Source organism: Callospermophilus lateralis, chromosome 1 (genome assembly GCF_048772815.1).
Source record: "Callospermophilus lateralis isolate mCalLat2 chromosome 1, mCalLat2.hap1, whole genome shotgun sequence".
In the NCBI taxonomy this organism is placed as follows: Eukaryota; Metazoa; Chordata; class Mammalia; order Rodentia; family Sciuridae; genus Callospermophilus; species Callospermophilus lateralis.
The window spans coordinates 24,811,290-24,822,584 of NC_135305.1; the positions used below are offsets into that span (position 1 = coordinate 24,811,290).

An 11,295-nucleotide genomic window follows, 5' to 3' on the forward strand; every position below is an offset into this window, starting at 1 on the left:
CAGGCCATCCCCATGCCAGCATGGGCCAGAGGGCAGGTGCTGGGGGGGACAGCCAGCTAGCATCCAAAGGAGGGTCTGGTAGAACAGCATGGAAGTCAGGCACTAGAAAAAACAGCTCAGTCTGTTTTTAACATTTTTTAATCCAAAAATACATAAAATTATATTTTCTACCCCAGGTTCTTAGACTCTGAAAAAGGGGGAGTAGTTGCCAACCTTAAGTATCCAGTAACACAAAGGCTCATCATATCCATCTCAGGAAGAAGAAAGAAGAGGAAGCAACACTCAAACTGGGGAACCCCCAAATCAGGCCCATGCCCAGCAGAGGCCTTGCTGAGGGACTTGACCCACAATACTTCTTGGCTCTTTTGCCAAAAAAAGGGTTGGGGGGCAACCATAACTAGGCCCCTAAGGTTGGAGGTGTTCTTTTCCTGCTCTTTTGGCTGCTGGCTGAGTTTCTTCAGAGCTAGAATGAACACAGGGGTAGGCCCAAGAAGATAGAGCCCTTTTAAAGCAGAGCTTTGCAGAGAGAACTAGGTGCTTAGGCCTTTCTTTGTACTTGGCCCAAATCCACATTCAGGAGACCCAGAGGTAGGACCCTGCAGCCAGCCAGGCCTTCTGGGGCTATCACAGCTAATCAGTCCACATAGTCCCCCAGGAAACCTGGGCCAGCCAGTATTTGCAGCCCTGTTATTGCATGCTGACTGGGTGCATGGGCCAGGGCCTTTGTTCAACACCAAGGCCTGCCACCGGAGGGGCCTGGGCCACAGGCTGCAGCTGTTGCTGAGACTGCCAGATGTAATGGAGCTCCTTGAATTGCTCCACCATGTGGTCTTTGAGGTCTGGGTTTGAGATCTGTAGGCGAATGCTGTCAGCTGACCAAGAAAGCTCCCCTGAGAACATCTCCAGCAGCAACCTGGCTGCAACAGGCACGACCTGGAGGACAAAGAAGTGACAAAACTGGTGGCAGGGCTGCCAGATCCCACTGGGCATGAAAGTGGTAGACTGCCTCCTCCAGCCCTGAGCCTTGGTCATTTCTTGACAACCAAGTTCTTACCTCCCAGAAAGCCCTGACCCCCACCCTGGGTCAAGGGCCAGCCCTGTATGCCCCAGTACTCAAGCCAAGGCAGTGGGGCTGAGGGGCACACCTGTACAGTAATGAGCTTCTTCTCTCGGGGTTTTCGGTCAGGCCACTCTTCCCCAAAACAGAAGAAAATCTCAAAGGGTGGTGGGGCACTGGTCTGGCCCTTCTGGAACAGGATGAGCTCTGCATTAAGATCAAGACACCTAGTTAGTCAGAGGTTAGAACCATGTCCTGGGGGAGAGGCAGCCAGGAGGAACTTGTGGAGTCTCACCATTGAGAAACTGCTCCAGGCTGAAGAGCTTGGTCTTGACCTCCCGCTGGATGGGGTTGGGGCTTGAGCCATGGGCTGTGGCACAGGGCCCGCTCCAGAACACCTTGCATTGGCAGAGACGGATGGCATACAGGTCTTGACCCTGCAACTGGAGGATGAGCCCTCGGTCTAGGACATCCAGCAGCTGGTTGGTGTAGAAGCGTTGCTTGTCACTGGGGATGTCCTCAGGGCTGGGGAATCGCACTTGCTCCAGGCTCACAGGGCCAAAGAGTTCCACCTGCTCTTGGGTGGCCTCCAGTTGGCTATAGAAGAGCCGGCAGCCTTGTGGGTTGCTGATGGTAAGGGCACAGGGTGGCCGCCCCCGGTATTGGAACTTGATCTCCAGGTCTGTCACTGTGGGGCAGAGGGGCAGGCCACCCCAGCCATGAGCCCCCCCACCTGTTCTGCAGCCAGGAACAAGCCCAACCTCAGCCGCTCTCTCACTTTCTCCGTCCCAGCTTCCCGGGGGGGCTGGCATACATACTTTTGTTCTCTTTCCCGTCATCCTCCACCTTCCTTGCCAGCTCTACCACAACCTCCAGCACTGTACCCCACCCCCAGCACACCCGGGGTTCCTTACAAGGCAGCATATGGGGGCTGATCAGCAGGTCAGGCAAGAGTTGCTCTCCTGTAGGGGGCAGGCTGGCATCCAGGGGCCCCGGCTCCAGGTTCGGCAGGACCCCAGGGAGAAGATGCCCAAAGCCAGCAGGGTCGCCATGAGGAGGTGCCAGGAGGTTGGGGGCTGGAGCTGGGGGACCCAGCCCCACAGGTGGCTGGAGAGCTGGTGACCACTTGGCATCTTCTTTGGGTAAATAGGATGCCATTGGGGGACCAGGCTGCACTGTTTCTACAGACAGTGGGGTGGACAGAGCCATTAAAGCCACCTAGAAAATGCCTCCCAGGCCCAACAACTCCCAACTCCTGCCAACCCTCAGCCTCCTTTCAGCCCCCTCCCAAGTACCTATGGTACTTGTCACTTCTTATGCTAGACCCCCAACCGTACCACCTCCCAGCCCCACCTGTGATGCTCAGGCCTGGTAACATCCTTTGGAGCTAAAGAGAAGACATGGGCAAAAGAGAAGAGAAGAAGGCAGAGAGAAAGGAAGGCAGGTTATTAAATTGTTCTGATGCTGAGAAAATAAGGCTGGAGAAGCACAAGGCTGTCTCCTCCTTTCTTCAGCTCAGCTGAGGCCAGACCCTACCTCCAGAAAGTCCAACCTTTATGAGGGTCAATCAGTCAATGTGACATGCTGTGTAACAACACAGCCTAGGGAGGGACAAGGTAGGCACTCTGTTCCTGTCCTTCAGATCCCCAAGAAAATAAAAGAGAGCCACAGAGGGTCATGGGCTCCAGAGGAAGGGACTGCTCAACCCTAAAATAGGGGAGGAAAGCAAAGCCCATCTTGTCGGTCAGTGGTCAGTGCAGGCAGCTGGATGCAGCCCCCTCCTCACTGCCCTGCCCCCACGCACCTCTTCTTCTTCCTCCTCTTCTTCTGTACATACACTATAATCCTCAGTGGGCTGGGACTCTGCACAGCAAGGGAGAGAAAAGGACAGGAGGGGAATCAGTGACAATGCAGGAGTTGGGCCATCCAGGCTCCATTTGGGCAGCCTGAGAGGTTTCCCAAAAGTCCTGCTGGGCCTTCTGCCCTCCCCAAAGCTAACCAAACACAGGATGAGATGAAAGGCACCACCACCAGGAAGTGGTAGGGACCTCTCCCCTGACTCCAAGAGCCCAGAACAATGGTGGTGGTGAGGAAGAACCATCTGGGGCCCTGAATCTATTCCAAGCCCTGGAGTAATGACCTTGCAAAGCCCCAGCACCATGTCCTAGAAGGGCCCTGGGCCTTCCTACATTCACAGTAAGCCTCCCAGGTGGTCCATACAGGACCAGGCATGGTACCTGTGGGAGCAGGGCCATTGGAGCAGACCTCGTAGATCTTGTAGGGTTGAGGCGGCATGTCCCGGGGCCCATCATAGATGAGGCGGAAGTCCCGGCTCTTGTTAAGGGCACAGCGCAGGTTGGCCTTCCACTTGGCTGGATCAGCCTCATCCACCCCCTCAGTATATTTCCCCGTCTCCTTGGCCCAGGCCTGGGACAGGAAGAGAGGACAGTTGACCATGGAGAACCTCACTCCTTGAAGCCCCAGCTATCCTTTTCTCTACCTTCCTGTCCTACAGGAGTCCTTGCTGAGATCTGTGGCCATAGGCTGAGCCTTGTTGAGCTGAGGGACTCATCTGCAACTAGTGGATGTGAAATAGTCCTTCTCTTGGGGTTCCAACAAGCTCAATAAACCCCACGATTCACTGCTCCTAGCAGGGCAAAGAGGTATAGTCTCTACATAGGACAAAGTTACATGGTGGATATGGGTACATAATCTGGAGCCAGGCTGGTATCGAAACCAGCATGTGCCTCCTGCCATGTCACTCTGCCTCTCTTTGCTTCATCCTCCTCATAATACCTATTCACAGGGTATCAGTGAGGGCTCCAAGAGTCAGTGCCCATAAAGTACTCAAAACTGTGCCTTTGTATAGAATGGGATGGGTGTGCTTCATCTATTGGTATGCTGCTCCTACTGCTGCTGCTGATGGTGATGTTGAGGATGCTTGCTAAGGTCTATCACTGAACTACACCCCCAGCTGCTATTATTATTTTAGATGGCAATTTGGTGATGTCAGGATTACAAAAGTTTCTACCCTCAAACCCAGCAAGTGGGTTTCTATAGAATTATATAGACTAGCCAGGCACAATGGTGCATGCCTGTAATCTCAGGAGGCTGAGGCAGGAGGATCTCAAGTTCAAAACCAGCCTCAGCAACTTAGCAAGGCCCTAAGCAACTTAGCAAGATTCCCCCTTCCTTTTTTTTTTTTCTTGTGATACTCAGAATTGAGGCCAGAATAAAAAATAAAAAGGGCTGAGGATACAGCTCTGTGGCTAAGTACCCACAATCCCAGGTACCAAAGAAAAAATTAGACTTAACACAAAATTTTATACATACAGCTTATTCACTGTAGCACTATTTGAAAAGCAAATGATCTGTGATAGCCAATGTCCATAGTGGGGGCTGGTTAAATTATGTTTAGCTGGTTAAATTATGATCAGCTCATAGAATTGAATTGCAGGAAGAGAAAGGAGGGGACTTTTTATACACTGATTGATCTTAAAGAAATATGAAGTGCAGACAGTATGTATACCGCTAGCATTTTTGTGAAAAGCTGGGAAAAGATAGGTGGTGTTTTGCTTGTCTGCACAGAAATCTTTCAGGAAAGATAAACAAGAATCTGAGGTTGAGGCAGGAGGATTGCAAGTTCAAAGCCAGCCTCAGCAACTTAGTGAGGCCCTAAGAAACTTAGGGAGACCCTGTCTCTAAATAAAATACAAAAAAAAAAAAAAAAAGGGCTGAGGATATGGCTCAGTAGTTGAGCAGCCCTGGGTTCAATTCCTGGTACTAAAACAAAACATGGAATCTGATAAAACTACTGCCTCTAGGGAGCGGAGTGGATAGCTGGGACAAGGGTGCAAGGGAGACTTTGCTGTAAATCATTTTATACCATTTTCATTTTGAATTATGTAACTGTTATATATTGAAAAATAAGAAATGGATTTGAAAAAGAACTCTGAAAAGGGAAGATTAGGTACAAATATTAAGAAACATGTATCCAAGTTTTAAAAATAAGCATTCTCTTTGACCCAGAACTATCCCCAAAGTTCCAGTAACTATCCCCCAAAGAAACCAGTTAAAGGTTAGGACTTAAGAAAGTCTAGATGAAAACGTGGTTTTCAACACTGAAACACGAAAAGCAGCCTGAAGAGTACAAAAATTGGTGTTGGATGCTAAATCTTTCCAGTGGAATATTCAACAGTCACTACAAGTGATGTGGGCATATTTTGGAAAGGAAAACTAGTTCTGATGTTGGGTGAAAATGGTCCAGGTCCTGGGTGCTCTGGCCCATGCTTATAATACCTACTAGCTACTCCAGAGGCTGAGATGGGAACATTGCAAGTCAAGCCAACCTGGGCAACTTAAAGAGACCCTGTCTCAAAATACAATTCTTTTATAAAAGGAGGGGCTGGAGACACAGCTCAGTTGTAGAACACTTGCCTAGCACACTTGAGGTATGAGTTAAATCCCTAGTTCCACAAAAATAAAATAACAAGAAAGAAAAAAGATTTGTAAGTTATAAAACAATATATGGCTTGATTCTAATTTTGCATTCCATATACACATAGAAAACTGGAAATTATTAGCAGTTATATTTTCTATTAAAAAACCTATTATATTTTATTTATTTATTTTTGCATTACAATTCTTAATATACCATTATACCATAATTTATCATATCTCTGATTATATAAGATATGTTGACACCAAATTCACATCTTTATACATGTAATTTTATATAATGATGAGGGTCTCTGTCCACCATCCATTCTATTCCCCTTCTCCCTCCCTTTCCCTCCCACCCCTATTCCCTATCTAGAGGTAATCTTCCTCCCTTGCTTTCCCTCCCAACCCCATTTTAAGTCACCCACCTTATATCAGAGAAGATATTCGGCATTTGTTTTTTGGGGATTGGCTAACTTCACTTAGCATAATCTGCTCTAATGCCATCCATTTCCCTGATCTTATCCTATTATATTTTCTATTATAAAAATAATAATGGGGACTTCCTAGCACTAAGATTATGGATGAACTGGTAACCTCCTTTATTCTATGTATACTGAATGTGTGCTCCTGGTTAATGGCATGAGGCTAGAACCAGGGGTAGGTAGAAGTCACTAGAGGCTTTCCCAGGGACTTTTGGTCCCAACTTTGCCCTGAGGTACAGGTTAGAAAAGGTAACCCTATGGCTATGTTTCCCCTTGCTGCCTCCTTTTTTTCCTTGTGGTACTTAGAATTGAGCCCAGAAGTACTCTCACATTGAGCTTCATCCCCAGACCTTTTATATTTTTTATTTTGAGACAGGGTGGATTAAACTTGGGATTCTCCTGCCTCAGCCTTCCAAGTTGTTAGGATTAGAGGCTTGTACCATTATGCCAGCTCCTATGTCCCCAGTCTAAGCCTGGTGTGACCTTGGCAAGGCAGCTGAAGACTGGCTAGCCTTGAGGAGATTTGTGTGTGTGTGTGTGTGTGTGTGTGTGTGTGTGTGTGTCTCCTCTTCCTAGGGGTGGGGGTGGCTTTAGAGGTCCAGGCAGCACCCTGCCCAACCCTTACCTTGAAGATAGTGTTGTCTCCGTCCTGGCTGGGACCATGCCTGGTGGCATGGCGCCAGGGGATGTAGAAGAATTTCCTTTCCCCGTTGACCCACTGAAGCCCTGGGTACTGGCAACTGTTCACCTGGGCCACCAGCCAGGGCTTCAGCCGCACCCGGCGGGGTGGCGGGGGAGCCCCAGGGGCTGGCTGGTTCATGGCAAAGGTGTCTGGAGGAGAAAGCAAGGGGGAGCTCAGCAGATCGGCAGCTGGACGCTCCCTGCCCCAGGTGGGGGGAGCATGGAGGGACAGACAGTCTCTCCAGTCCATCCAGGTGTTCAAGGCCAATTCTCCTTTCCAAATCTCGGCTTTCTTGTCACAGAGTCACTGAGTCTGTGCTTTGTGTCCAGAGGGAAAGGAAGGAAGTGATTTCACACTAGGGGATGCTGTGGGCAGCCTCACCAGACTCTGCACCCAGCTGGGGCTTCCCTTCTCCAACTGCTAACAGAACCTAGCTGCCCCTTGGCTCTCAGCTGCCTCCCTTCACAGGTGAGGGCACTCCTCATTCCACAGCTAACAGCTGCCTGACACCTGGGACAAAGCCTGGCTCCCTTGCTTCCAGGTGGGCCAACAGGTGTGAGGGCTCCCATAGGACCTGACATTTCCACCATAACTGATCCATTCCATCCTTGCTCAGCTTCTCCTCAGCTTCTCCCCGCTCCCTGTTTTTCTCACCCTCTTTCCTCTAGGAATCCCCTCAACAAATCTCTACATAAGAATTCCATCTCAGGTTTCTAGGAAATCTGGCCTTAGACAAAAAAAAAATATATATATATATAATATATGAATGAAATGAAGGTTTCCACACCTACTTCTCAGAGCATCTGTTCTCAGTTATCCTCAGGGATGAAGGATCCCTTCACCCTGATCTCTTCAGAGAAATCCCATCAACCTATCTACTTCCAGCAAGGCTGGTGGCCATTAAGCTTACATCTGACCCCTCTAAAGCCATCCGTTTCTTAGCTGCTTCTTCCTGCCCCATCTTCCACTGGACACACGTTTGTTCAGCGTTTAGGAAGCCCCTTGGGTGTTCGGGCTTGTACTGCACACAGATGCAGGAAGTACAGAGCCAAGATCTCATAATTCCTCGTGGGTACCTAGGCCCCAGTCTCTGCCTCACTGGAGTCAGGTCAACAGGACACATGAAGTGTCCTCCCTTCCCCCTGTTTGTACCCTCTCCCAACCCAGAAACAAATTCTTCACAATCTGGAGCCCCTTCCTGCTCCTGGTCAGTTTTTCTCCTTTGCTTGCCCCTAAGTCTGTAACCCCAGAGTCAGTGACCAAAAGGAGAGAGCCATCATACCAACTGGACTCACAGGGGAATGTTGCTCAGCAAGTAAGAAACAAAGGGCTGAGCTGGACCCTTTGTCATTCCAGGCCTGCTTGGGCCTTGCGGTACAGAGCCTCAGTTTCCCCTGAAGTTCCTCTCGTAGTACTGTTTTGGGTTGCAGCTGCTACATTCCACCTCGAGACTGCCAGAGCGTCTTTCTACAGGTTTCAAAGCAGTGCCCAGCTCAGCTACAAGGGACCCAAGCAGAGTAAGGACAGAGAGTAAGGACAGACCGGGACAGGGAGGATAGCAAGGCTCCCAGCCCTGCCCCCAGGCCTCAGAAGACTGTGGCTCAGTTCCTCTTTCTATATTAGCCTCCACCCAGCCCCAAGGGAAATGAAAGTGGTCTGATGGGACATCTCAGACACCTGACTCACTCTGGACTGAGGGAGGGAGGGATGCAGAGAAAACTCACAAGTGAGTCCCCAAGACCAAACTTCCAACCACCCATCCCTAGCCTATTCCCTTCCTCCCAAGCCAGCAGACAATCACAGCATTTTTGGTGTGGTCCTCAACATTGGGGAGTCTCACTCACCCATGTTTTTTATTTGTAGTCCCTAGTCCTACAATGGAAGGATGACTGTGACCAGCAGTAGGCAATTCTTCTATGATGCCAAGTGGGTGGGCAAGTTACTCTGTTGACCCCCACATGCATGGCCAGGTCTGAAGCTGGAGGAACAGTTTTGCTGGGAGACCAGAAAACCCCCTTTGCTTCCTGCTGCTGGGGCTAAGGAGGAGCAGGGGTGAGTCCTGCCATCTGGCTCAACCCAACACTTCTCCAATTCAGAGCAAGTTTTTGAAAATATAACTTTGGCTTCAGTGTCAGAAAGCTGCAGTCCCGTGAAGTGGTCTAGGGACAAGGTATGGAGAAAGGGCTTCCACAACAAGCCCCACCACAGCTAAGAAGGTCTGTCCTCCAGGCTGTAGAAGGGTCTTCAGACTCAAGAACTTCTGACCATGACCAGTTCTGTGAGGTCCTTTCCCTTGAGCAGGATCAGGCTCATCATCCATCTCCCAAGAAGCTTTCTCCTGCCCCACAGTGGGCTTAGATCTGATTCAGATTTTCCCCCAAACTGTGAGTTCTGACTTCCAGTGTCTGAATACATCTGCCTGGTGAAGGGTCTGGAGGCTTGAGGTGAAATTTATGCAGCCCTAGGATTGAGCCTTGGAAAGCAGAGTAAACCAAGAGCTCCTCCAATACTTTCCATGGAAATGTTGAAAAGGGTGTGGGCTGCTGAAGTTCTAAGGGAGCCCCCAGAAGCTGGCAGTCCTGAAGCCTCTGCTGGGGTGGAGAGACCCCCAGCTCATCCTAGGGCCCTATTAAAGACCCAGGAGAGGACACTTGAGCAGGGGGAAACACCCAGGCACCAGGGAGCTGTAGGGAAAAAGTCAGCAGTAGTGGAAGTAATAGTTGGCAGAACAGCTGGTCCCCCTGCTTCCTCCTGAGATTCTGATTCACATGCCTCCCTGCAAACTCCACACTCAACTCAGGGAGAAGGCAAGGGGTTCGCTTAGCAGAACCCCTAAAACCCGCCCCCTCCAGGTGATCCGATATACCCTGGACCCGGCCCCCCTCAAAGTCCAAACACATTGAGACTCCAGGGCAGCAGGTGCTGCAGGAAGGGTTAGGGGAAGGCCAGGGTGCAAGGGGAAACCCCAAAGTAAGTCCTTTGGGTTAGAAGGGGTGATTTCCCAACGATTCCCTTGTCACTAGGCGGGAGCCTCTCGATACCAGCGCCCCAGGCCTGAGAGCTAAAGGGCGGGGGCGGGGACTCTGTCTCTGGTCCCGGGGCTCTCACCTAAAGACCTCCAGCGTCCCTCACCAGCCCAGATTACATCCTTTCTGGTCTTGCTCACTTATTACCGCTCTGGGGTCCAGGCCAAGGCTGGCCCTCGCGATTTCCCCCGCAGACTGGGCGCGGGGTTAACCACCCGCGCCCCCGGGGCAGCCCGCGGCGCTGCTGTACACCGAAGTACCCGCTGTACACCGAAGTACCCGCTGTACCTCTTCAGGTTGGTGTGCCCCCGCTCTTTCCCCGCCCTGTTATGCCAGGGCAAGGCCAGGAAAGTCCCCTAGTCCCACCCCCGCTCCTGGGTACCCGCTCCGGCCCCTCCCGGAGACCAGAGACTACAGCGGCGACGGAGTGCGGTGCACAGGTCCTCACCATCTCCTCCCCCGCATCTCGGCCACACTAGTCTCACTTTCCCTCCACTTTTAGACTTGTTTCCTTCTCAAGTCAATAAGAGCTACCCCAAAATTACTGCACCCCGACTCTTCTCCGCTGCTAGGAGAGTCAGTGCCTACTTTTCTGGGCCGTGAGTCAAAGGATACACGACAACTCCATCTGACACCATCTTCCCCCAAACGCTTTTAACTGGTTTTAAGATCCTGGCAGAGTGACTGCTTGAAATCTCAACTTCTTACCCGAAAGGGTGAAGAATGGCCGAGGTAGAGGGAGCGCTCTGATAGGGTTCGTGGCGTGGGGTTGGAGTCGGGGCCTCCCTCCACGGTGTCCCCAGCTACACTCAGGCGCCAGAGTGCTGCTCCCAGTCCTTGGCAATGGCGAAGCAAAGGGAGAGACGCAGCAGAGCAGGCGCCCTCGACAGTGGTGCCCACTTCTCGGTTCAAGCCTTGGGGCTCTCCCCGCGACGATGGCAGCCAGTGCCCAGCACCCCAATCTCATCGACGCGTGGGAGGCACCTTGGAGGCATTCAGGCCGCTGGGCACGCCCTGCGGTAGGTGCCCACTAGAGCTTGGGCGCCAGGAGGAGCTGGACACGGACTCCACCCGCCCTCCCGGCAGGTGTCCCTGAGGTGCGAGCAGTAGTTGAAGCCGGGGAAGTGGGTTGGCAGCAACAGGGTACCGCTCTCACTGTGCTCAGGGTGCGCTGGGCGGCGGCGTCGAAAGAGTGCGCTGCGGCGGAGACCTACCTGCCTGCGGTGCGCCCGCTCGGCTGTGCCCGCGAGCACCGGCCGGGCTGCGGGGCCGAGCTGCGCCCTTCTGGAGCGGCGCCTCCCGCGGGTTGATGAACCAGCCTGGCACTTCCGCATCGCGCCGCCCACGCCCCTGGGCCGCCGCTGCGGAGCCTCAGTGCGCAGGCAGCGCCCCGCCCCGCGGAACCACCCCGAGCCCCAGCACTGACCCGGCGACCGCGGACCTGCGTTGAGCACCCGGTCAGGCCCAGGGCCTCCGGGGAGATTCCAGGCAGCAAGGTTCCCTGGACCAGTCACTGGGCTCCTTCAGAAATCTGGAACCGCAAAACAGTCAACCGACAGCTGCCCTCCACCTGCTGCAATGCTCGGGGACCCAGGACTTCCCCAG

At 52.1% G+C, this 11,295-nt stretch overlaps 1 protein-coding gene across 4 annotated transcripts; it reads right to left on the bottom strand.

Annotated features, from left to right (window-relative positions):
• Positions 1-178: 178 nt before the first annotated feature.
• On the bottom strand, positions 179-10,984 carry Irf5 (interferon regulatory factor 5). 4 transcript variants are annotated; one of them, XM_076833439.2, is made up of 9 exons: positions 10,905-10,984; positions 6,608-6,813; positions 3,295-3,484; positions 2,862-2,920; positions 2,411-2,444; positions 1,972-2,238; positions 1,353-1,745; positions 1,146-1,264; positions 179-933 (listed from the first exon to the last, which is right to left on the bottom strand). In XM_076833439.2, the coding sequence occupies exons 2-9, from the start codon at positions 6,800-6,802 to the stop codon at positions 688-690; spliced, it is 1,503 nt and encodes a 500-aa protein (XP_076689554.1). In that variant the 5' UTR covers positions 6,803-6,813; positions 10,905-10,984; the 3' UTR covers positions 179-687. The 4 variants fall into 4 exon arrangements, with proteins under 4 accessions (XP_076689554.1, XP_076689538.1, XP_076689547.1 ...); XM_076833423.2 differs by lacking the exon at positions 10,905-10,984 and adding an exon at positions 10,399-10,838; XM_076833432.2 differs by lacking the exons at positions 1,972-2,238; positions 10,905-10,984 and adding an exon at positions 10,399-10,838.
• Positions 10,985-11,295: the final 311 nt, after the last annotated feature.